The 25,013-nt window shown below is 52.4% G+C and overlaps 2 protein-coding genes across 7 annotated transcripts in view; one reads left to right on the top strand and one right to left on the bottom strand.

The window, feature by feature from the left end:
* The window catches only part of Pak6 (p21 (RAC1) activated kinase 6), a 34,636-nt gene extending 16,594 nt beyond the window's left edge, over window positions 1-18,042 (top strand). For 4 of the 6 annotated variants that reach the window (XM_085834566.1, XM_085834567.1, XM_021154605.3 and 1 more), the window contains 8 exons: window positions 8,428-8,636; window positions 9,370-10,026; window positions 12,673-13,170; window positions 13,313-13,446; window positions 13,740-13,866; window positions 13,961-14,086; window positions 14,653-14,787; window positions 15,846-18,041. In XM_085834566.1, the coding sequence (XP_085690692.1) occupies window positions 8,433-8,636; window positions 9,370-10,026; window positions 12,673-13,170; window positions 13,313-13,446; window positions 13,740-13,866; window positions 13,961-14,086; window positions 14,653-14,787; window positions 15,846-16,013 (2,049 nt within the window). In that variant the 5' untranslated portion in view covers window positions 8,428-8,432 and the 3' untranslated portion in view covers window positions 16,014-18,041. Of the gene's footprint in view, window positions 1-5,197; window positions 8,637-9,369; window positions 10,027-12,672; window positions 13,171-13,312; window positions 13,447-13,739; window positions 13,867-13,960; window positions 14,087-14,652; window positions 14,788-15,541; window positions 15,811-15,845 lie in introns of those variants that run through there. The other 2 variants (XM_085834569.1, XM_085834568.1) reach the window with 2 other exon arrangements.
* Window positions 18,043-18,231: 189 nt separating this feature from the next.
* Ankrd63 (ankyrin repeat domain 63) lies at window positions 18,232-23,319 on the bottom strand. The gene has a single exon (XM_021157079.3). It carries the CDS (start codon window positions 22,681-22,683, stop codon window positions 21,502-21,504), a length of 1,182 nt encoding a protein of 393 aa, XP_021012738.1. The 5' UTR covers window positions 22,684-23,319; the 3' UTR covers window positions 18,232-21,501.
* Window positions 23,320-25,013: the final 1,694 nt, after the last annotated feature.

The following is a 25,013-nucleotide window of genomic DNA, read 5'->3' as shown; positions in this document are numbered from 1 at the left end:
AGGGTAGCCGGACTTCTCTTGGGAATACCATGGGCAGAGGCAGAAGGGTAGTTCAGAGGCTTCGTGGAGTGGGCATCTCATTCTCTGGGGCAGGATAACCAGCATCTATTTGGAAGAAGCAAGCTCACCTTTCCCCAAAATGAAGTCATATTTACTATGGTGTGCAGACTAGGAGTGAAGCTGGCGCATAGTAAATGATATAATTTGATATTTAGGCAAACTCCAGAGAGTAAAGGCTAAGGAAAATCTTCCTGGCCAACAAGACAATTGAAGCTATCTTCTGTTCCCAGAAATTTTCAGTCAGGGAGCTGAGGAGGCCCGCCATTCCTCCTAGAGGGGTGGGGTGATGGACCCAAGGTGAGTTTCAAGGAAGCTCACATGGAACGAACAGGGCCTCCACAGGTCACACGGGGCCTCGATAGTGGCAAAAATGGGAACATTTCTAAGCTCTGTAGAATCCGGGAAGATTGCCTCTGTCTTACAGTCTGATTTTGAAGTAAGTAGGCCCTTCCTTAAGAAATCTTGGGAAATACCACTTGAGTGGGGTGGGGTCCTGACAATCAACTGCAGCCAAATTTGCCTCAGGTCTAAACAGACCCCGTCTTTTCTTGCTGCTATCCTTGGGTGAGTAATTGGGTTTGTGTGGTCATCTCATTCCTCACCTCTGTGATGGAAAGCAAAGAGGACTCCTCAGACCAGCGGATACACATCTTGAATTTGAGGTGCTCGGCCTAGAGCCTGGCCCTTCAAACCTGAGGGATTCTTGTTAAAAACCACTCCAACCGCTCCCTTAGTAAGAACAGGCTGTTCTCTTTCGCTGTGCCTGAAGAGGCTGGCCAAAGGGAAAGAATTTCTTCTCCCATCAGCAATGGATACAAAGGCTGAGACCTAAAGATTAGTTCAAGGCCACAGATTCCAAGATTCCTGCCAAGCCTTAGGGCACTAGACATGAGCTCCGAGAAGCATGGCCTGAGCCTTCTTGTGAGGAAACTGAACCGTTACTCCACGCTATGTCACCAGCACCTGAGCTGGATGTCTGTCACTCACTATTCTATGTTTCCCAGCCTCCTTCCTGTATCCCAGAACTTGCTTGTGTAAGTAACTTAATCTAACCTACTCCAGTTCCCTTCCCAGGAGCTGCACAACCCTCTCCACTCACGATTATTCTCAGCTTGTGGTCCCTTCCCTGAATCTCTTCAGTGGATCCTTGAAAGGCACTCAAAGTGCAGAAACCTGAAGTCACCCAAAGCCAGGTGTGGCAGGGTAAGGTGGGTGACCACACTGGACATTCACTACTGATGAAAGCAGGGCTGGCAGATTAGGAGAACAACTGATATTGATTCAAGATAGGACCCAAAGGTGACTCCCAAATAGCAGTTGCAACAGATGTATATTACCCCAAGGGCTCTGCTGTAAAGTTTCTGTCCATCTTGGGTCTCTATAGCTCTGTCTGGGATCTGTGAGGAGCTGGCTGTGTTGTCTTGTCTCCTCCAGGAGCAGCAGTTTGAAAGCTACCCTCTCATCCTCCAAGTGGATGCTTGAACTGTTTTCCCTGTCCCTATGGCATCATGGGGACATCAAACATGGAACCCTGCCCACTTCCCTGTGAGCCAAGTCTATGGTTACCACCTCCAGGGACTTTGTTTTTAATATATGCCAGATCCTCGTCATCACGGTCCCTAGTGAAACCTTTAAAAAAAAACATTTTGCCCACCCCATACACAGTATAAAACAGTCTGGTTCCATATAAAGTAAGGGGTAACCTACAAGTCAGGATAGCCCTGCTTACCAGGGCTCAGACAAGCCCCGGGGTCAGGTGGAGAGAGAAGGCCCCATCCCCCCAACTTTAGACTTCCATTGGTTTTCATTGGGTCATTAGCTAGATCCTGCTCCCTGCTGGTGAAGACTTCCAAGAAGAAGATCGTTAGCAGAGCATTGCACATAGTGCATAGGTGGGAATAGGAGTGGCATTGCTCGCTGCATAGGTGGGAATAGGAATGGCATTGCTCATTGCTTAGGTGGGCATAGGGACGGCATTGCTCGCTGCATAGGTGGGCATAGGGACGGCATTGCTCACTGCTTAGGTGGGCATAGGGACGGCATTGCTCGCTGCATAGGTGGGCATAGGGACGGCATTGCTCACTGCTTAGGTGGGCATAAGCCTAGAGCAGGGCTCATGCAATCTGATCTGGCTTTAGTCCCCACCCCCACCCCACACATACATGGTCACTTCCTGTTTTGGTGATCTGGGGCAGCCTCTGTCCTCCTTAGACTCTTTATCTAGATGATGAGAGATGACTACTCCCTTGCAGAGCTGCTAGCCCTCAGGAAAGGCCTGACAGCTACTCAACAACAGCTCTGGCCTTTTCTGAGTCTTCAAACCTCCTTGGCCTCCAATCCCTCTCTCAGTGATCCCAGGCCTGTGGCTCCCTGAATGTCACACCAGCACCTCTCTGGGGTTTACTGCCTATGGCAGCACTTCGCCCAGAAAGTGTCTGCCAGGAACTGCTACATTCTTTCTGCTAGGCTCCCTGCCAGAGGAGCCTCCTCCTCTAACTGGTGTTGGCTGGAGTCAGCCCTCCTAGCACTGGGCACCCTGCTCTGATCCAGTTATGGGTCAGAGAGCTGGGAGGTAATGTTGAAAGCATAGTGCACACCTAGCCTGGGCTCTGATCCTCAGCCAGCCTGGTGTCCGACAGAAGAGTCGGGAGGCCAGCCGCTTTGGGTCTGCCCATGTCTACATCAGGTCTGAGGCCACACCCTCTTTCTCAGCCTAGGCAGAAGGGAACGTATGGTTTGGGAGGAAACTCCCGCCCTGCTCGTCTTTGGATGAATCGAGCGGTGGGTGACATTTGAAGACTGGTATAGCCTGATTTGATTGAACACTCCAGCATGGGGGCAAGTGCAGCAACTGCTCTCTCAAGGCTCTTGGACCTATGTGGGAAGGAAGGCCTAGATGCCAAGTTGGAGACCCCTGAATAAGCAGCTGTCCTTGGCAGAGGACATGGATATCCTGCCTCACTCATGGGGCCTGGGCAACACTGGCTATCATGGATCCCTCTTCTATTTAAAAGTATTTTGAGGTCTGGAGAGATGGCTCAGTGGTTAGAGCATGTACTGCTCCTGCAATTTGGTTCCCAGTACCCAGGTCAGTCAGGTGACACACAATTGTCTGTAACTCCACTTCCAAGGAGTCTTACACCCACTTCTGGCCTCTGAGGGAGCCTGCACTCACACGCACACACCTACGCACAGGTACATGCTCATGTGTAAAAATAAGCCATAACAAAATAGTTACAAACATTGTTATCTGGGTGTGGTAATCCACTCCTGTAACTCCAGCACTTGGAAGTGTGAAGCAGAAGGATTAATAGAAGGCCATCCTGGGCTACATCTGTAATGACAATTTGGAATTTTGGTTTCTTTAAAACAAAACACACAGAAATATTATAAGAATGTTTTTGTCTTAATCCCAGGTGTGGATATTGGGGCTGCTTCCAGGTGTCCATAGCAGCTGACTATGATGTGTGTTGTGCTTTAGCAGGGTGTGGTCTTGCCGGTAGCAAATAGTTTCTGAGATAGTGTAATGTTTGGAATTCTGGGGACTTCTAAGGGGGTATATAAATGCTAGGGCCAATAGGTGGGATGTTGGAGGGGATGTTGTGGGGATGTTGTTGGTTGTTAATGGTTGTAGTTTGTTAAGTAGTTGTGTACAAAGAAGAAACTACAACAACAACAAGAAGAAATTAGATATCCTGACATCGAAGATCAAACTTGCCCCAAGGAATTCGATGCCCCTGATTAGCAGGAAGTAGTCTAATGATAATGTCACCCCCTTTCTGACCCCTAACTTTATTCAGGGATCTCTTTTCTTCCCTCTCTATCCTTTTTTCTTTCTTATCTAATATGAGGGAGTTGAAAGAGTAGAACAAGAGTGGAGAAGGGGTGTTGGAGAGATGGCTCAGCAGTTAAGAGCACTGACTGCTCTTTCAGAGGTCTTGAGTTCAATTCCTAGAAACCACATGGTGGCTCACAACCATCTGTAATGGGATCCAAGGTCCTCTTCTGATATGTATAAAGACAGCTACAATGTACTCATCATATATGTAAAATAAAGAAATAAAAAAAAAATAGAGTGGAGCAGGGTAAAAGACATAAAGTATCCAGAGAAAAGCTACAAATGTCGTAAAAACCCTATCAAAAAAAAAACAAAAAACAAAAAAACAAAAAAAAACGGGTTGTTTTCCTTAGAAGAACAGGGAGGTGGCATAGGAGGAAAGCCTCCTGCCCCACCAGCTAAACTTAGCGATTATCTTCATGTGTTTCCTTCCTATTGCACTGGCAAATGGCAGAGGTGAAATTTTAAGTAATGATCCCCTATTCCTGTTTAGACAAAGAAAACCTTGGTGTTTTAATTTGCTTCTGGGCTCCATGAACACAGACAGGTGTGGGACCCATCATGTCAGCAATTCCAGAAGAAACCATCAAACTTGGGTCCAATATAGTCATCACATATAGGGGAATGAGGAGGGGACAGACAGACTGTACACACACACAGACACACACACACACACACACACACACAGCCATCAGTTTTATGATTTTCCCTTTCACATGTGGGTTATGATTTGTCTCTATTTAATTTAAGGGTATGCCAAGAGCTCATTTCTTCAGCTTCATTCCCCCCACACACCCCCATGGATATTTAATTGCTTCAGCTACAGAAAAGATCATCTATTCCTACCATATAGCAATGTCACCTTTGCCATAAATCAAGTGACCTCATCTGAGTGGGTCTATTTCTGGATTCTTGCTTCTGTCCCGTTGCTCTGTTTGTCAGTCCTTGTGCTGTTTCTACAGCATATTAATTACGCTAGCTTTATGGTAAACCTCGATATATATTTAGTATAGTCCTCCAACTTTGTTCTCTCAGATTGCTGCAGCTATTCCTGGTTCTCTGTTTCCCTGCACATTTTAGAATCAGTGTGTCAGTTTCTGCCACAAGAAATATGCTGAGCCTGAAATAAGTCTGTAGGTTGACTTGGGAGTAACTGACATCTTCACAGTGTGAACTCCTCAGCAGACGAGCATTCTTTAATATCGCTAATAATGTTTTATAGCTTTAAATATGAAGAAATTTATTCCTGGGTGTTTGCTATTTTTAATGTTAGATGATAAATAATGCCATTTCATTTCTCTCTTTTAAATTTTATCTTTATTTTATTTTGCACGTGTATGTATGTGCTTTGTATATCAGCCTGCAGAGGTCAGAAGAGGGCGTCAGATCCACTGGAACTGAGGTGCCAGGTGGCTGTGAGCTGCCATGTGGTTGCTGGGAACCAAACTCAGGTCCTCTGGAAGAGCAGTCATTACTTTTAACCACTGAGCCCTCTCTCCAGTCATCATCATTGTCGCCGTCTTCTTCCTCTTCCTTTTCCTCCTCCTCTTCCTCCTCTTCTTCTGACAGGCTCTCTAGCCCAGGCTGGCCTCAGTGCATGCTGGCCTTGATTTGAATTACCCTGCCTCATCTGGTATTACAGGTGTGAGCTACTTTGCACACAGCTTTATTTCATTTTATATCGTAATTCAATTAACTTTTACTTACGGTGACCTTGAATTGAGAACTTTCTAAATTAATTTGGTTGTTGCAGATTCTTCTGACTTTCCCACTTTCACAAACATGCTGTCCCAAGCACAGTTGGCCTGACCAATGTTCCCCGATTTCTTAAATCTCGATCTGATCTCCTCCTACCCGAAGCTCCACTGACTACTCTGTTAGCCCCCAACCTCTGTAATCCCCTGACTGCTGGTCTTTCTCCCCGGATCTCTCTGCTGTCTCTGGGGGGATCTTGTCAAGGGATTGCTGTTAGGGTGAACTCTGGAAGGAAGGTATGGGGTCCCTGACACCACTTGATGCCTTCCCTCCCCATGGAGGAGGTGAAGAAATCAGGGTTCTCAGAAGAAGGCCTCAGGCAGTTCTTTTGTGGCTCTAGATGTATTTGCACCTCTAGAAGATTTCCCAGCTACAGAGGAGGCAAGCGGATCTGTGTCTTAGTCAGGATTTCTATTGCTGTGGTGAAACAATGTAACCAAAAGCAAGTTGGGGAGGAAAGGGTTAATTCAGCTTCTAGTTCCAGCTAACAGTCTGTTACTGAGGGACATCAGGACAGAAGCTGGTGCAGAGGCCATGGAGGAGTGCTACTAACTGACTTACTCTTCATTGCAAACTCAGCCTGCTCTCTTATAGAACCCAGGACCACCAGCCCAGGGATGGTACTAACCACAATGGGCTGGGCCCTCCCCATCAATCATTGAGAAAATGCTCTACAGCCAGATCTTACTGAGGCACTTTCTCAATTGTGGTTCCCTCCTTTCAGATGACTCTGGCTTATGTCGAGTTGACATAAAACTAGCCCACAGAGTCTGCTAACAATCCAGGGGGAGGGTCTGCCTGAGAGGCTGTGGAGACTGGCCTTACTGACCAAAGCAAGAGCAGAGGCCTAAGCAGTCCAAAGAGGCTGCGTAACAGAGGTATGAAGTATCGTGTCTGCATCCGGAACCTAGAGTTTTAGTCATGACCCCTTGAGAAGGACATGAGAGAGGAAAGAACTTCCCAGACCCAAATCTACCCAAGTGTCAGAGTCTGAAGACCCCAGCATAGGCACGAGGTGAGCGAGAACACAACTAGAGAGATGGCCAGCGTCTGCTGGGAATCCATCGCTTGCCCTCACTAACCTTGTAAGCTTCTTCCACAAACACTAGAGAGAAGCACAGAGGCTCAGGCTGCTTGGGTAACTGCTCCAAGTCACTCCTATTAGGGTGGAGGCCCTCAGCAACTCAGTGATGCGTTTCAATGTAAAGTCTTCAGTCTCCAGGGTTCTGGAGCCGCTGCTCCGCCCTTAGGGGATATTAGAGTCTGCTGATCTAGGGCGCGTGCTATGGATTCCACTGCCTTACATATAGCAAGTTCCTGGTGAGGAAGTGGCGGTCCTTCTGCCTTTTTTTGGTGGGACTATTGCCTGCAACCTCTCCAGAACCTGCCAAAGCGATGGAGAAAATGCTTTCTCTGCAAGGAGAGCAGTCAGAGATGGCAATGGCCCTGCATGGCAGCTCTTCAACTGGAAGAGTAATCCACAACCTTCACACGGAGAAACAGTGTAAGCTCTATAAGGCAGTGCATTCAGGGTCCCAGTCACTCCAGAGACAGAGGCAGAGGGATAACCCTTGGGGAGACATGGTAAGACCCTATTCAGAGTCAGAGACATATTGATTCATTCCATTTCTGAAATGTTCAAAGGCACTCAAGTGTAGTTTATCAGTATGTTTAGTCAAGCCTGGTCCCTAAGAGTGACCAGGACAGCCCTTTGGAAGCCCCTCTACACCATTTCCATTGACGGAGTTCAGTAGAGCCTCATGCTAACTCCAGATCAGCAAGGTGAGGGGTGCAGGCTTGACTACATTCTGTGAAATATCCTAGGATAAGATTAAAATCCACAGAAAGTGGCTAAGTGGGACTCTCTGCCTTTTTGTGGAGAACTTGACCTATAAGTTATCTACCCTGGCCCTAACCAAGGCCGACCCTTTGGCTCAGCCCTTTTCAGAGTTAAGGCAAAGTGCACGCTCGTGAGGCGGACCCTTTTGGCGCTGCCAAGTCACATGGTACCCATTCGGCCTGGGCATCAGTGCTGCAAATTGGCTGTTGGGCTTCTTGCTAATGTGTGTTGCTTTAACAGGTTTTCTATTAGTCAGTCAGCAACAAACAAGAGTTGACCGTGATGAAATTTTTAACAAATCATTTGATTCAGTTTGCTAGTTTTGTTTAGACTTTCACATCTATGGTCTTTTGTGGTGGGAGGGGTATCACAGTTTAGACAGGGTCTTATAATATAGTTCAAGTTAGCCTCAAACTCACAGCAATCCCCCTGCCACAACTTCCCAGAAGCTGGGATTACAGCCATATAACACCATGCCCAGCACATGTGTACGTTCTTAAGTGAGATTGGTTCAGACTTTTCTTTTCTTGAATTCTTATTTGGCTGAAGAGACAAGATCATACCAGCTTCAGAAAAAAGTCTGCCGGTCTTCCTTCCATTTTGTAGTTCTTCCATGCAGATTGATACTTGCAATGGGCTTTGGGTTTTATAAAAGCACTCCTTGGCAGGCAACTTGACACAAGCAATAAGGTGGGCACCTCTTTTCCTTGCTTGTAGTCTACATGGCTATTTATTTATTATAGCACCTTTGTTGTTTCTACAACTGCTCTACTGGGAGTCAGCCATTTCCCCGAGGAAGTCCAGGAGAGAGTAAGAAAAGCCCTTGGGATAGAGTAGTATGCTAAGAGAGATACACACAGGCCTGAGCCTGATACCCAGTACCCACTGATCCACCCCAGGGTCCCTGGGACCATCTCAGCTAACCCTCTTGCAGGCACCATGTTCCGCAAGAAAAAGAAGAAACGTCCTGAGATATCAGCCCCGCAGAACTTCCAGCATCGTGTCCACACCTCCTTTGACCCCAAGGAAGGCAAGTTTGTGGGTCTGCCCCCACAATGGCAGAACATTCTGGATACACTGAGGCGGCCCAAGCCTGTGGTGGATCCTTCTCGAATCACACGGGTGCAGTTGCAGCCCATGAAGGTAAGGATAAGGAGGGCAGGCTTGCAGCCATGTTCAGCCTCTCCCACTGCACAGGAAGTTGTCTGTGAGACCCCCAGCGGCACCAGCAGGGTCCACTTGAGTATCAGAATCAAGTCTCCTGTCTCAGTTCTCTGCTAATCAGCCTTCCTACCTGGGGAGAACTTTAAGCTGGGTGTGAGGGCTCTCTGTTATAAGCCCAACGCTTGACAGGCTAAAGCAGTCATAATGCTAGGAGTTGAAGGACTAGCCTAGGCTACAGGGTGAGGCCCTGTCTTGAAAAAATTCTCCCCAAACCATCAAAACTAACTCATCCACCACTTAGACCTTTAGCCCCAGAGGAGATACAGCTGTCACAGACCAAGGGTCACATGAGGAGACTTAAGAGTTGGTTTGGAGTTGAGGTCAGGAGACTTGTCATAGTGGATGGGAGGTGAGGAGGTCTCTCTGAAGACCACTAAAGAAGATCTAAAGCCTGAAGTGCTGAGTTCGCCAGCTCCCTGGGCTCAGCTGACCCACCCACTTTTCATGTTGGACCCTAACCTTGAGGCTGCCCTATCTGCCCTGCCAACCAGGGCTTTCTCCCCATAGCCTTATAGATTCACTGTGAACACGGGTGAATATCTCAAACCCTAACACATGGACGGTGATAATGGAGGTGTGTGGGTGGGAGGCTCTGAGCCGCCACCTGCCACGAAGGGGCTGTTCTTCCATACTCTTTTGTCTTCCTCCACAGACAGTGGTACGGGGCAGCTCAGTGCCCACGGAGGGCTACATCTCGGGGCTGCTCAACGACATTCAGAAGTTGTCAGTTATCAGCTCCAACACCCTGCGTGGACGCAGCCCCACCAGCCGGCGGCGGGCACAGTCCCTGGGGCTGCTGGGAGATGATCAGTGGGCTGCTGACCCTGATATGTACCTCCAAAGCCCCCAGTCGGAGCACACTGATCCCCATGGCCTCTACCTCAGCTGCAATGGGGGCACACCAGCAGGTCACAGGCAGGTGCCCTGGCCAGAACCACAGAGCCCGCAGGCCCTGCCCAATGGGATGGCTGCCAAGGCGCAGTCCCTGGGCCCTGCTGAGTTCCAGGGTGCCTCACAACGCTGCCTGCAGCAGCTGGGTGCCTGTCTGCAGAGTTCCCCACCTGGTACCTCACCCCCTATGGCCACAGGGAGGCGTGGGGTGAAGGTTGCCAAGCATAGCTCCGAAGAGGCCCGGCCACAGTCCTGCCTAGTGGGCTCGGCCATTAGCAGGCCAGGTGGAGAAGGCAGCCCTAGCCCTAAGAACCAGGAAAGCAGCCTCAAGCACCGGCTCTTCCGAAGCATGTTCCTGTCTACTCCTGCCACAGGCCCGGCAAGCAGCAGCAAACCGGTCCCTCTGCCACAGAACAAGGTATATGACCTGGGGCTTCCTCCTGGGGTCTCTCTAAGGAGGACAAGGAAGCACACCTAGTGACATCCATAGGCCAATAAGTATTAGAGAAGCCAAGCCTAGTGGGGCCCTCCCCACTCACTGGATAAGGATAAGAATGTGGGAAATCAAAACGGTCAACCAGAGTGACCTTGGCTAACGGCTATAGCCTGAATTCACCATCTGAATCCATGTCTTCCAAAGGCTTAGCATGTGTGAGTCACAGGCTGTAAGCCAAGTCATTTCAGGTAGAGAGAAGAGATCACTGTGGCTGGCATTCCTGTTCTCTGAGGCCTGGCACTCCACACTGAGAGGCAGACCCTCCTTTAAAAGCATCTTTAACCAAAATCTCAGGACAGAACCTCAAGGTCCAAGTAGGGATATGTGCCCTTACCTGGAGAGGACAGGGTCTCTCTGCCTCCCTCTTTGGGGGCAGTTCTGAAGCCCCTGGTTCCCTGAGAACTGCAGGGGATTCTGGGTATCGCTCGATGCCTACAGTGACCTCCTCCGCTTCCTCCTCTTTTTCCTCTTCCTTTTCTCTCCATAGTTATTTATTCTGCAATGTGTCCAGAGAAGACCAGAGGGTCACAGGAGAATCAGCCCTCAGTTCTCACTTCTACAGTAGTGTGTGCTTGATTCTTTAATGTCCCTGGAGGGGGACAACTTTCCAGAAGAGTGTGAGCTATGAGAATCAGATATGACTGCACCAGAACTTGGAGTGGCAGGACAGAGGGCTTCTTTCCTGAGACAGAGGGGAGGGAGACTTGGTGGCATTTCTTGGCAGGCAGGTTAGCATGTTTCCCTACTCGCCTGCCTGCCTGCCCATCCTGTCTGCAGTGACAGGGCCACCATTTCTCACTTGGGAGATGATGACGTACTCAGAGTGAGCTCACCTCGGGTCTCCAGTGAATCACAGGAGCAAGCAGGAAAGGGCCTCTCTTAGAGCCGTCATCCCATCTCAGACCTTCCGGGCTCCTGGATCTTGTCTACAAAGCATTGCAATCGCAGTGGATAGTTATTATCAAGCCCCCGAAAGACAGGATGAGCTTGAGGGTTTTAAGCCATGCCTAAGAAACAGCTGCTCATGGTGGTGGGGCCTCCCCTTGAACGGGAGGGCATTGGGAGCAAGCTGGATCCTTGCTGTGGTGATGGTATGACTGGGGTGTAGCCTGAACTGGAGAATGCCTACTAGTGAGCCTACTAGTGCTGCAGGCCACTTCCAGCTGAGGCACCGAGGAGGCCTTTTGGCTTCATACACTCTTGTTCCTCACATATCTGTGAGATTAGGGGTCTCTGGAAGGCTGTGACTTGGGAGACATCCCTACTAAGCTAAGGTGTGACAGGGCAGGGCATAGCCCTAGGGAGGTCAGAGTCAGTTGATCCCTATGTCTGTTTGGGTGAGCTGCAGGGGTCTAAAAGAAAGAGGTGCTAACACTGAGCTGGGCTCTGACAGCATTTGTTTGAACTGCCAGTCACCATGCTGCCCATCCCCATGGAGGACACTGAGAACCCTCATGGGCCATAGTGTATGCCAGGGCTCTCCCGCAGTGGAAGCAGTTGACGGTCATCATGGGCTCAGAGGCAAACTCAGGGGAGTAGTTCCCTTCAAAGCAGAGTTTCCAGATGGCTGGGGCTCTGACAGGCTTGACAGAATCTTCCTTCAACCACCCCTGTGTACTTGCAGAACCCCAGCAAGGCTCTGCTCTTGCTTAGAGTGAGTCCCCAAAGCCTGGGAATAGCATAGAGCTGGCAAGCCTATGGCAGAACCAAGATTTGGGGCACCTGAACAAGCCTAAAGTGTCAGCTCCAGGAGATTTCCTTGAGAGGGTTCAGTGTTGTGGCCATGCGTGAAACCTACTGAGTACAGACATCTGCCCCTGGGATAGGTTAGGGGTGCCCTAGGCAACCTTCTGTGTAGTCCCTGTAGGGTCCCTCTTCATGTGCCTTTTAAAAATACAAGATCCCTGAAGGGGTGGTGAGGGGTGGGCTCCTTTTGCTCCAGCGCTGGCAGGAAGGCTCAGATAGGAGAGGGCTTCACCAGTTTTCAGGGATGGGCTGTCTTTCCTCTGTGTCACCCCCAAATGAGGCTGAGAGTAGCCCCCCCCAACACTTTTTCCTCCAAGGGTTTTAGCCAAGAGGCTAACCTCCTAGATACACAGCCTCACAAGAATGCTGCTACACAGCAGCCATGGCTCCTTCCCTGTCTTGGTTTTGGGAGCCAGTCACAGCTACCCACTGCCTCTTGCCCAGGGCCATCTCCACTCACACCAGGAGCCTCTGACACAGCTTCCCTGAGAAATCTGTCTCCCTGAGGCCTGCTTGTCAATTGCCCAGGAAGAAATACCCAGCTTGAGGCCCCGGTGGTGGGAGGGGGGCTTACTGTCTTTGTCTCCCCTGGGAGTGGGAGAGTGAGTATAAAGAGATGCTCCTGTGCCTGTCCCCTGGGGGATAGGGGGTACATCTGCTGCTCTGGTCAGGTTCAGCTCAATTGTTTGCTTCCTCAATTTAATCTGAAGTCCTGGGTGGCCCTGCTAGTGTCCAGGCCACAGCAGCCAACCCTGCCTTTAGGAAGCTTGTCTCAAATGTTCCTTAACACACCGAATATTGTCTCTTTCCTTGTCTTCGCAGCCCAATTCTGCTTTCCGACCACCACAAAAAGACTCCTCCTCAAACCTGGTAGCCAAGGCCCAGTCCTTGCCCTCAGAGCAGCCCATGGGGACCTTCAGTCCTCTGACCACCTCAGATACCAGCAGCCCCCAGAAGTCCCTCCGCATAGCCCCAGCCGCTGGTCCACTTCCAGGCCGGTCTTCTCCAGCAGGCTCCCCCCGTACCCGGCATGCTCAGATCAGCACCAGCAATCTCTACCTGCCCCAGGACCCCACAGTGGCCAAGGGGGCCCTGGGTGGCGAAGACACAGGCATTGTGACCCATGAACAGTTCAAGGCTGCGCTCAGGATGGTGGTGGACCAGGGTGACCCTCGGCTGCTGCTGGACAGCTACGTGAAGATTGGGGAGGGCTCCACGGGCATTGTGTGTCTGGCCCGGGAGAAGCACTCAGGTCGCCAGGTAGCAGTCAAGATGATGGACCTCAGGAAGCAGCAACGCAGGGAGCTGCTCTTTAATGAGGTGGGGACCTGGCGGGATGCCCGCAGGGCAGTAGAAATGTTCAATGAGGCTTGCACGGCACGTGGGGCCGACTTGGCGGGAGAGCAGGATGGCCTGACCATGGGATACTGTGCTGGGTACTCAGGCTTCTCTCTGCCCTCAGGTGGTGATCATGCGTGACTACCAGCACCTCAACGTGGTGGAGATGTACAAGAGTTACCTGGTAGGAGAGGAACTGTGGGTGTTGATGGAGTTCCTGCAGGGCGGGGCCCTCACAGACATCATCTCCCAAGTCAGGTGGGCATCTGAAAGGGCTGGGCAGAGGGAAGGCCACCCCACCACTGCTTAGACGTGGAGATCAGTTGCCTCTGGCCAATAGGACTAATCTTACTAGACTCCTGTCTATTTGGGGTAACTGAGACTCCATGGTCTTAGATTAAAAATGGGCAAGAAAAACGTGTACTCCGGGGTTGCAGCCTGCTGAGTCTGCAGCCTGGGAGTTGTAGTCCCTTTGCCGGGGACTCCTCTCTACCCAGCCCAGCCACACTGACCACATGGCTCTCCCATGGTGGCTTGCCTTCCCTGTCCAGACTGAATGAGGAGCAGATTGCCACTGTGTGTGAAGCTGTGCTTCAGGCCTTGGCTTACCTGCACGCCCAGGGTGTCATCCACCGAGATATCAAGAGTGATTCCATCCTGCTGACCCTTGATGGCAGGGTAGGTCCTCCCTTTCCACGGCTCAGCTGCCCGCCCTGTTCTCTCTGGTGCCACTCCTCTTCCTGGTCTCTACCTACTTCCTTTTCAACTCCAGGTGAAGCTCTCAGACTTTGGGTTCTGTGCTCAGATCAGCAAAGATGTTCCCAAGAGAAAGTCCCTGGTAGGAACTCCATACTGGATGGCTCCTGAAGTGATCTCCAGATCCCTATACGCGACTGAGGTAAGGGTTCCCTCCATCCCAAGATCTCCAGGCTTAGAGCCACATAGCTCCTCGGTCTTGCCCATGTTAAGTATTTCCACTATTAATGACCCCGGTTCTGAGGTCTCCACTTAATCAGTACCTATTCCCGGTCTTCCTTTTGAGACAGGGTCTCTCCATGTCCTAGATTTCCTGGGACTCACTATGTAGAGCAGACTGGCCTCAAGTTCACAGAAATATGCCTGCCCCTGCCTTCTAAATGCTGGGATTGAAGGCCTGCACCATTGCACCCAGACATGCCTCCCCTTTTTGATGGAGTTACTCTCACCTGGACTTCACTATGCAGCAGGCCCTGCCACACACTGCTCTCTTCTGCACTTGCTTATGGCCAGTGTTCTCCATGAGGGGTGGCTTCTATGGTCACTGGCCACTCATACAAAAAGGGGCTGAATGTAGGGCATCAGACCAGGGGGTAAGGGAAGGAGGCAGCCACACTAGGGCACCTGGTAGGAGACAAGATACCCTATCCAACACACTGCCACCAAGAGCCAGACCCCAGCAGCAGAGTCAGGGCTATTCTCCTGCAGGTGGATATCTGGTCTCTGGGCATCATGGTGATTGAGATGGTGGATGGAGAACCCCCCTACTTCAGTGACTCCCCAGTGCAAGCCATGAAGAGGCTGCGGGACAGCGCCCCACCCAAGCTAAAGAACTCTTACAAGGTCAGTTATTGTGTTAGGTGTGAACTCCTCAGCCTCATACCCTCAAGCCCATTTCTCCTGAGACAGGAGGGCAGGGACCTGGAGCCATGGAATCAGAAGGATATATATATATATCCACATATATGTTTTTGGTCTTTTCCCACATAAAACCTGTGCAGTCACATGTATGTACCAACCATCAGGTTCATGCCAACAAATTCCCACCTGCAGCTGCAGCAGGAGAGCCACACCGCAGCAGGCTCTTCACCTATCCCTATGAGGAGGAAGAGGAGCCCTAGGGTCTCCCAAGGAGGAATCCAGAGTACAAATCCTTCCATTCTACTTGTCTGGGGCCCATACCAACACAGTGCCATCACATGATTGGGCTTGTCCTCCTGTATGACACATCTTGACCATAGCTGAGCCACTGTTTGCGCCTTAGACCCAGTATCTATACTTATTATAATTAACTCTCTCCTGCCAAATAAATCCATTCCCCTGCTGCCAGATTGCCAGAGGACAGACAGCTAAATGGTACTGCCACCTAGTGGCCAAAGCTAAAAAATGCCCCCAGAGGATTGATGCCCAGTTTCTAACAGGCTCTAAGACAGCTTGGTCCCTGGAGACTGCCCTGCGAAGCCTGAGATGAGCAGGTCTCAAAGAGCACCCGTTAGTTAGTTAACTGCTCCGGGGGGCAGCCTTCTGTAGCATTCCCCAGGCAGCCCGGTAGATGAGGAACTGGATCGCTGATGCCAGTTCCATGCCCCTTTCGCAGAGCTGCAGAGCCTGAAAGCCAAGAGCCCTGAGAAGCAGGCAGGGGGAGTGGGCCGTGTGTGGAACCCAGCCACCCAGACTTCCAGACATCCTCATCCCATTCATTGCTCTGCCGCTCTCATAACAGGTGAACTGGCCTCCTTCTCCTGCCTCCTAAGCCAATCATCAGTGCGCCTGGGAGGAACCAGAAAGTAAGAAAGCAGAGAAGATGAGGTGTGGAGCTAGTGGGGGCCCAGCAATCAGGCCGCCGAGAAGTGACTGCGAGCCATGGCTTCCCCTCACCCCCTCACGGTTCTGTTCCATAGGTCTCTCCAGTGCTGCGAGACTTCCTGGATCGGATGCTGGTACGGGAACCCCAAGAGCGAGCCACGGCCCAGGAGCTCCTGGATCACCCGTTTCTGCTGCAGACGGGGCTGCCTGAGTGTCTGGTGCCTCTGATACAGCTCTACCGCAAGCAGACCTCTACCTGCTGAGCCCGCACCCAGGGTGCACCTGCCACCTGTGCCCACAGGCAAAGGACACTGGGCAGCCATTCCATTGGCAGGGCCTACCCGCCTTGTCCTCTCAGTGTTCTCTCCAAAGATCGAATGTGAAGCTCCACCCCTTCCCTCCTGCCCTTTTGCCCGCTGGGCCAGGCCGGACCTGCCCCCTTTGGTTTCACTCCCCAGAGTCCCAGTTGCCTTTGGGATGACAGTGACCCCTTCTGCAGGTTTGGCCCTTTGTTATTTGCACAGGGATGTTTCTAAGAAACGCGGAGAGTGGTGCTCTTGGCCACAAGCCAGCAAAGCCGACAGGCTGCTGCAGATTTTTAAAGGCAGTGTCCACAGTGACCTGGGGCCACCAAGAGGGTGCATGCTCCATCTCCACATGGACACTTGCTATTCTCAACTGAAGCTTCAAACCCTGGGGTCCCAGAGGGCCACGGGGAAGGATTTCGCTGCCTGAATCCTTCTTCCTCCTCTGGTCTGACTTCTGGAAGCCCCACTTGCACCTGTTTCCTGTCTGTTCCCTGGCACTGCCTCGCCCTAGAAAGCCTCGACGGAACTGTGAATAGCCTGTGTGTAGGCCATGAGAGCAGCCAGGGGGGAATCTTCTGAGAGAGAGTGGGTTGGCAGTAAACGTGGTTCCATTGTCCAGGATGTAGAGAACTTTCTCTCTCTCTCTCTCTCTCTCTCTCTCTCTCTCTCTCTCTCTCTCTCTCTCTCTCTCTCTCTCTCTCTCTCTGTGTGTGTGTGTGTGTGTGTGTGTGTGTGTGTGTGTGTGTGTGTGTGTGTGTGTGTGTGTAAACTTCCCCCAGTGGCCCAGGTCCTTCCAGTCACCCACAGAGAGCCTCAGAAGAGCTGTCCACCTCTTTTCTACCAAGCTCCATTCTGAAGGAATCTGCTTTTTGGACCTGGCTTTCTGCCTCTCAAGTCTCATGTTATTACCTAAACGGGGAAGGGGTGTGTGTATGTCAAGTCTAACACATGCTGGGGGCCCTCGACGTTTCTGAGTTTCTCCCATACTGAGGCAGGAATAGTAAGGGAATATACTTTGTTTTGCCTGTCAGCAACTTCTTAGTGGCCAGATCAGGGACCCCTCCTCTTCAGAACCCTGGGCTGGGACAGAAAGGTGAACCACCTCCCGGAGGGGGTCCCTCATGCCGAGGGATGAGCACCTCCTCTGTGAGCCTGCTGCCCCAGCTGTCCTGCTGATACTTCCCTGCCTCCTTGACCTCCCTCCCTTCCCACCTTCCTGGCTGTTGTGAGACAGGGAATGCCAAGGAAGAACTCCAGTGTCTGGACCCGATCCAGATAATATTTTTAGACTCCTCTGTTCCCTGATGACCTGCATTAGGGCAAAAAAAAAAAAAAAAAAAAAAAAAATTGCAAGGTCTTTTTTTTTTTTAAGGGTCAGAGTTTTAAAAAAAAAAAAACAAAAGCATCCTTCCCTAGACATTTTTGTGACTTGTTTGAACTTGTGCCTGTTTTAAATTAAACTAAATGTTCGAACCTTTGGGTTTTTCATTCTCTGGGATTGGAGCCAGGCTTTCTTGGAACTGGATGCCCTTGGAGTGGGTACCTAGTAGGGCTCTTCTGTGGTTACTTGAATCCACAAATCACCCAGCTTCTTTGGCTTGGACACCTAGAATGAGGGCCGAGGAAGGAGGAGCCAGGAAGTGGAAGGCCCTGGGGCTTGAAGAAAGGGCGAAGAAGGCTCTGGTCAGGGCCGAGGAGCCACCAGGCGGAGGTGTGGGGGAGGGCCCTGGCAACTCAAGGCCACAGAGACCAACCTCATTCAAGGTTGGTTTCTCCCTTCTCCTGGTCTTCAGGCTGCCCATAGAAAGTTCCCTGAAAGCAGCCCATGTGCATTTCTTAAAACTGAAGGACTCTGAAATTTCAAAAGAGTAGGGAAGTGACCAGAGACTTGGGTTCTAGCCCTGGGGTTGGGAAGTGGCAAAAAAATCTTTTAACTTTTACTCCGACAGTGATTCCAATCTTCCTTTTCTGAGCTCTATACTCAACACAGTGCTCATTGAAACCACTTAACTCGGAGCAAGGAGCCAGCCCCAGCCCCAGCCCCAGCCCCAGCCCCAGCCCCAGCCCCAGCCCCAGCCCCAGCCCCAGCCCCAGCCCCAGCCCCAGCCCCAGCCCCAGCCCCAGCAGCGGTTCATTGGTTCATCGAGAAGCAGCCCCCATGACTGTAGAATGGCCATGGCCAGGGCTGATGAAGGTAGGAAGTGCCTCCAAATGGAGTGTGTGCTTCCATCTTTTCAAAGGAAGCCAAGAGGCAGCAGTGAGCAGGAAGGCAAAGAGAGGCCAGGTCTCCAATGCAACAACACTGGGTTTATTAGCTGTGCCTCCCCTGCCAGTCTTTTTCAGCACATCGCTCCAAATGCATGTGCCAACGTCCTTCATACCCTTCCATGCCAACCAGCGCTAAGTGCCAGTGGCTGGGGTGACTGACTCTTCACAATGACGACGATGATGACAATAATAGGAAAGGCAGAATATGCAGCAAAGTCTTTTCCTACTGCAGGAGGGGACAAGTGAAGACCGCAGCCTCAGTATACCTAGAGCTAACAGGAAGTCCAGAGCGAGTGAAGTGTGCTGGAGTTCTGTACAGAGCCTGCTAAGGCTTAGCTAAGGGCAGACAACAAGCCCCACAACTCAGTTGAGATGGAAAAGATCTACAGTGTATCCGAAACATCATTTTCAACCACCCATGTTCCAGCAACTCCACAGACCACAGACAAGAGCAATCGTTTACCCAACAGAGACTGACCAAAGTGACATTCTCACAGGGTGACATATCAGTGACACTGGATGGTTGGCAGCACCCCTGACACAACGTGTGAGCCAAATGCTACGGTGCTTGTAAGCCAAAAAATTGTATCCTTACACCATTAAAAAAACATCACTAAAAGTAAACATAGTTGAAAATGGAATGTGAGGGACAAAGGGTCAGAGGAAAAACACTATTTACTTGGAGTGTCCCAGCTCTGACCTCCTCTGACTTTTCAGACACTGTGGTATACTGTTCGTCTGCCCCTTGGGGTGAGAAAAGGCAGGTGTATGTGTGCGGGTGTGTGGGGCAGAGGCCGGGAGTGTCTGTGTGTGTCCGGGTGGGGTGGGGTGGCAGAGAGATCATCCCAGAATGAATAGCAACTGTCGTAAGACAACACACATGGTCAGGTCAAGGCTCAGAAGTCATAAGGGTTGGCAGCTCCAGTTGTTCTAAAGACAGCAGGCGATCTTCCAACAGTAGCCTTAGCTTGCAAAATAACTTGGGGTTCTTGGTAAAGGGGTCTTTGCTGGGCTTCTGAGCACTTCTTACCACACCCAGTGCTGACTTTCCTTGTTCACTGTTCCTCACTTCATTGAAGTGAAGTGACTTCAAGTATCCGGATTTAATATTTTACAAGAGGAACACGCTTTATGGGTAAAAAGCACACAGAGGGAGAAGTTACACATCAATGATCTCCCAAAGAAAGCCAAATCTGAGCTCCCGGGGCGCAGCGAGGAGAATGCAGAGGTGCCACCAGGGGGCAGCAAGGATCACGGTCCCAATTGTGGGCTGGAGCGCGGCCTCGGACGCTAGCGAGGGAGGGCAGGAACTGCGGAGCTCTCTGGCCCCTGCAAAAACTGGTTTCCGACTTCCTACCCTTCAACCGCAGACCCAGTTTCTGAGCACCAGCATTCTCTCTGGGAAGTTCCCTCAGAGTTACTGGTGAGAAACCTTTCCACAAAGACGATCTTCCACAAAGATCAACGTCTTCAAAGACTTTATCGCAGACAAGTGAGGGACTTAAATGCCCACTCTTCGGGGTTCACAAATAGAAACCCGAGGTACTATCATGGCCAGAAAACCTTCACTGCTTTGAAGCAGGAGTTTTTACCCCACCCTGCTGGTACAGATTTTCCACCAGGAGCCAGCACTGACACTGGGGTCGTAGAGCATGCAATCTGTCGAACTCCTTTCTTCGCCTCCTCTCTGAGGCGGTACAGTGTTGGAGGGCAGGGGCGGAGATGGAGAGGACAAAAGACTTCGCGGGGAGGGGGCCTAACTACTTCTCCACAGTTGCCTCTGACTCACTAATCTGCCCAGTAATAAAAGCTGGAAGCTGGGTTGGGCCTGCATCCCACGCGGTGGGGCCCAGACAGGGGTCTTTGGTCTTGATCTAGCATCCATCATCTGCCCTGCCCTCCATTAACAGCCCAGCAAGAAGCAGGAGACGTTTAGCAGCCCCCTCCTATGCTCTCTCGGGAGTCTGATGTAATTTAGACCGAGACCTGCGGTTCGTGTGGGCTCTCGACTCCCGCGCCCGTCGCCGTTAACGTGGCAAACACTACAGTCAATTATCCCCCTCGCTGAGGTGCTATTTAAAGAGACGTTGTCAGGTTCTTAAGCCTCGGATCAGACCTGCTGCTTTCTGCTTCATATACAAAGGCTCAAAACACGAATTCTTTTGAGGGTTGGGAGAAATACAATTAAGCAAAAATCCTTCCTAACTGTTCCACCCTCTTGGAGCACCCACGTGTGGAATGGGGGAGCTGGGAGGAAGGAGGGGGTGGGGTGCTGTGTCCTTTCCATTTCAGGCCTCTGGGACTAAGTGGAAATGTAAGTAAGGCTGGGCCAGGAGAAGGGAAAACATTGAACCTCAAAGATGAAATTCAAACACAATCATTTGGGGGATCAAGCTGGCCCAGAAGCCAAGAGTTAGTAGGGACTTGGGGAAGCAGTGACCCACCAGTATCAATGAAGTTAGATCCCATAGTCTGACTGAGACAGAGTCAAAGGCAGTTGATTTCCCAGAAGGGAAAGCTGGTAAACACCTAAAGGGGGCATTGAGTCTCAAAATATTCCTGTTGCCTTGAGTCTCTGCCTCAGAAAACCTTAACCACTGGATTCCTTCATAATCAGCCCTCTTGTCCAAAAAGCTTACGTGGCCACCTTAGTTCCTCCCTTCTTCCAACACTTACAGGGAAGGGAGACTTTGGTAGTTTGTCAAACTATTATGGTCAGCATCAGCAGGCACAGCCGTCTGGGCCCTTGTTCTCTCAAAGCCAGCTCTGCTGTTACCTGGCTGCCAAGGTGATAGGAAAAGTTAAAAATAGGCAGGGGATTCTGCGGGTACTGAGTCTATGCAGTTGAACCTCAAGGCTGGGGCTCGGCCTGAGCCATCCACCTTTCCGGCTAGAAAGCTGAAGCCCACAGAAGCAGCCATTGTTCACACCTCCATTTTCCCCCAGGACAAGGAAGTCAAGCTGGAGGAAGGTGGGAGATAGGAAATACCAAAGAGCACACAAAAGGATGGGATCTCTTTCTTACATCTGGTGGAGGACTACAGGAGGTCTCCCTTTAGCAGTGGGGACAAAGGGTGGGCAGAAAACTGCAGAGAAAGGGAGGACTTGGAGGAAAGGGAGACATCTTAGTAACTAGAGACAGAGTGAACTTTACAGGGCTCGACCTTCGCGCTCCTTACCGCTGAGCCTGCAGTACTACAGCCTCTGTGCCCGCCTGCCAAGGCTTTGGCCCAGGTACTGAGAAAGGCAGAGCGTTGTTCTCTAATTCTGGGCCACTCTCAGGCCCTGAAGCCTCCCCGACCAGGCTGGGGATGTCTGGGGCTGTGGACCGTCGGCGCAAACCCAGGCGGCCAGAGCCGGGGCCGCCCTCGGGATGAGGACTAAGGCCGACCGGGCCGACCGGGGCTTGCATTAAGGCCAGTGGCGCTCCCTCCAGCACCTCCTGTGAACGCCACCGCCCACTCCCCGAAGACTGGGGTGAGTTTGGTCGAGCCATCAGAGCTCCTGCCCTAAGGCGTGCTGTCTCCTCCTCTGTCATGGTACCCAGAGCTAGGCTCATGCTCCGGCCCAACTCTGGTCTCTCATTGCCTTGTGCCCTATGACGGACCGAGCCCTTGCCAGCAGAGGCAAGCTCGCCTCCGTGGCCGTGGCCATGGCCGTGACCGTGACCGTGGCCGCCGGCAGCTCGCGCAAACCGTGCCAAAAGAGGGCGCGGTAGACGACGGGGACTGGGTCGTCGCCGCTCTGGGCTGGGCACAGGGGCAGGGTGGCCAGGGGGACTGTCGGAGTTGGAGCCCCGGGCCGCTGCCGCGGCGGCTGCCCGACCCCAAGGCCCGGTGAGGGCTTGCACACAGGTCCCGTGGCCGCGAGAGGCAGCCAGCTGCAGCGCGGTGAGGCCCGCCCGGTTGGTGCGGTCAAGGCGTAAGCCCAGGCGGCGGAAAGAGCGCACCAAGAACTCCAGCACCGCCCCGTGGCCGCACGCCGCCGCCCACATCACCGGGCTGTTGCCCGCCGAGTCCGTCGCCTCCGGATCGCCGCTGAACTGCACCAGGAGCTGCACGGCGTCTAAGTGGCCTCGCTCGCAGGCCAGACTGAGTGCAGTGCGGCCCCGCTCGTCCCGCAGGTTCACGGCTGCACCTTGCTCCAGCAGCAGTCGCACGAAGCGCGAGCGCATCGCGGGGTCCGGCAGCCCCACGGCCACCATAAGCGGCGTCCGGCCCTGCTCTGCGCGGCAGTCGATGATGCTGCGGTCTAGCGCGTCCAGCACGAAACGGGCCAAGTGCACTTTGCCGGCCTGCATGGCCTCAAGGAAGGTGCGCGTCCCCGCTCGGGGGCACAGGTCCTTGGGCTTGAGCATGGCTCCGGCCGCCGCGCCCCGGAAGTCCGACGCACGGGGGCGCCCCTGTTCCCTCACCCCACGGGGCTACGGCCCCGGCCCGGACACCGGTACCGCTCTTTCCAAGCGGCGCGTAGGTGGCTGCAACCGAGTGTCCTGCAGTTCCCGCTCAGGTCTCCCTACCGCTCGGCTGCCTCGCCGCTCCCAGGGCGTCTTGCTTTTCCTCCCTGGCCCCCCACGACTGGAGGTGTGGGCTGCTGGCTGCTGGCTGCTCCGACTCTCGCTCAAGCTCCAAGCTCGGCCTCCTCAACTCTTGGGCCCTCTTCCCTGTATCCGACGCCCCTTGGTCCCTCGTGGCTTGGAGCAGCGCCACTCACCCGCACCCCGGGCAGCCCCTGCTCCCCTGTTGAGCGGGTGGCTCCCGCCTGGCGCGCCTGCCTCCTGCCCCGGCGGGGAGCGCCGCTCCTCCAGCTCCCAGAGCCTCTCCCCGCCTCCTCCTTTCTTGCGGGGGCCGGGACGCTTGCTTTTTTACTTGGGGGGCTCAGCGGCTCGTGAGGTGCCCGACGCCTAGATACCTGGCTTTATAGCTTCAGGGGTCTCCATGGCAATGACTGCTCTGGAAGCAGGCTGCACCTTCAGGGCAGAGACGGACAGGGCAAGGGAGACCGCCCCTGACCCCCACCCCTTCGTGGGCCACGAAGTTGGGGAGCGGCTCCTCCTCCGCGCTCCCCTGGGAATGCGGCGGCGGTTGCGGGGCGGGGGTGGAGGCTGCTCGCCGGGGGCCACATGCACCCGGCGGGGCCAATCCTAAAGTCTCAGTCTTCTTTCCCCGCCTCCCGCCTCCGCCGGAATCGGTAGCCTCGGCTGCTTAGAAACTGGCGGGAGCTCCTGCCATCGGTTTTAGGTTAAAGGGACTGGGGACCCCACAAGGACAGAACTGGACAAGAGACAGAGGAAAAGTAAATTGGGGTATGAGGCATTTGTGCTCCGGACTGAGGGCGCTCAGTCTGGCTGATAACTGCCATCTAAAGTGCAGCGAATCACAGCCACACACAATTGTGCCTCCCGCACGCGCTCACTCAGAGAAGGGCGGGGGTGCATTCTCCAATCTCAGACGTCTCCAAACCTGACAGCGCGCCCGCGTGCCAGCTCCACGGTTGGTCGGTCGCTGTGGAGCAAGTTGACTAGACACTGGCCGCTCTGACCCAGGGCAGGTACCTTAGGACCCGAGAGTGTGCAGGCATTAGGACTCCCCAGGCACTACCTCCTATCCCCTCAAAGTCAAGCTAGAGTTAGGGTCTAGGAAAGGACAAAAGACACAAGCAAGAATTCCCTGACAGGGCTGGGTTCTCTTGAGCACAAAACCATCTTTAGGCCACAGAGCGCTAGGCCTGGCCCCTAAAAAAAGGAGACAGCCTGAGATCTTTTTTTTTTTTTTTTCAATCAGATGTGTGGAAACCCCACTTCCTTTGGACAATCAGCTCATGGTCGCTAGAGAGGGGGAATACTGAAGGCCTAGCAGAGTCTTACAATGAGTGCCCCACAAGCTCCCAGGACTAGAGAGAGGGCTTGAGAATAGTTGAAATGGAGTTTATTTGTAGAATAAGTGAAGAGCTAGGGACTTTTCGCAGCTGGTCGAGTATTTGCCCAGTATACACAAAACGACTGGTTTGATTCATTCCCAGGATGAAGCCAGCTGTGGTGCTATAAGCTAACAACCCCAGCACTTGAGAGGTGGAGGCAGGAGGCTCAGAAGTTCCAAGATCATCCTCAGCTACATAGTTAGGTTGAGGCCAGCCTGGGCTACATAAGACCCTATGGTTGTGTTTCCAGCAATGGGAAACATAGATACACAAACTAAATTCTGAATGAATGAGACTTGTCTTCTCAGTCAGGAAGACAACCCCAGGACTGAGAACATCTGCTAAATACAAACTCAAACAGCCATTGGATGGAAGGGTAAATGGTGGGAAGGAGAGGGAACTAAGATCCTCTGAAGGCAACAGCAGAGTTAGTCCTTTAAGGAGGAGTGACACAGGCTAAGAAACAAGGAAGACGGCCAGGCAGAGGGGTTACAGGAACAAAGGCACCCAACAGACACAATGTGGAGGGTTGTGTTCAGGGGCCCTATGCTGTAAGAGAAAGGAAGTCCAGTGAAGAATGGAGGGGGTGTCCAGTCTGGGAAGAGCAGGTTGCTTTGCAGGACACGCCTGAGGATTCTGTAAGGAGTGCTCTTCCCCAGGGAGCAGGGGCCGGGGAGACCCCGGAGCATCGTATCTTCTGGACGACCTAGGCTCCAGGATGGCCTAGGAGTGGATTCGGGCGGGCTCGACCCTACAACAGGGACTCAC

The sequence above is a fragment of the Mus caroli genome, unplaced genomic scaffold (genome assembly GCF_978045245.1).
Source record: "Mus caroli unplaced genomic scaffold, Mus_caroli_1 scaffold_2, whole genome shotgun sequence".
NCBI lineage: Eukaryota > Metazoa > Chordata > Mammalia > Rodentia > Muridae > Mus > Mus caroli.
This window is presented reverse-complemented; position numbering and strand designations above follow the sequence as displayed.

Coding starts and splice junctions, on each gene's coding strand:
- Ankrd63 (XM_021157079.3), bottom strand. CDS start 22,683: ATGCTCAAGCCCAAGGACCTGTGCCCCCGAGCGGGGACGCGCACCTTC.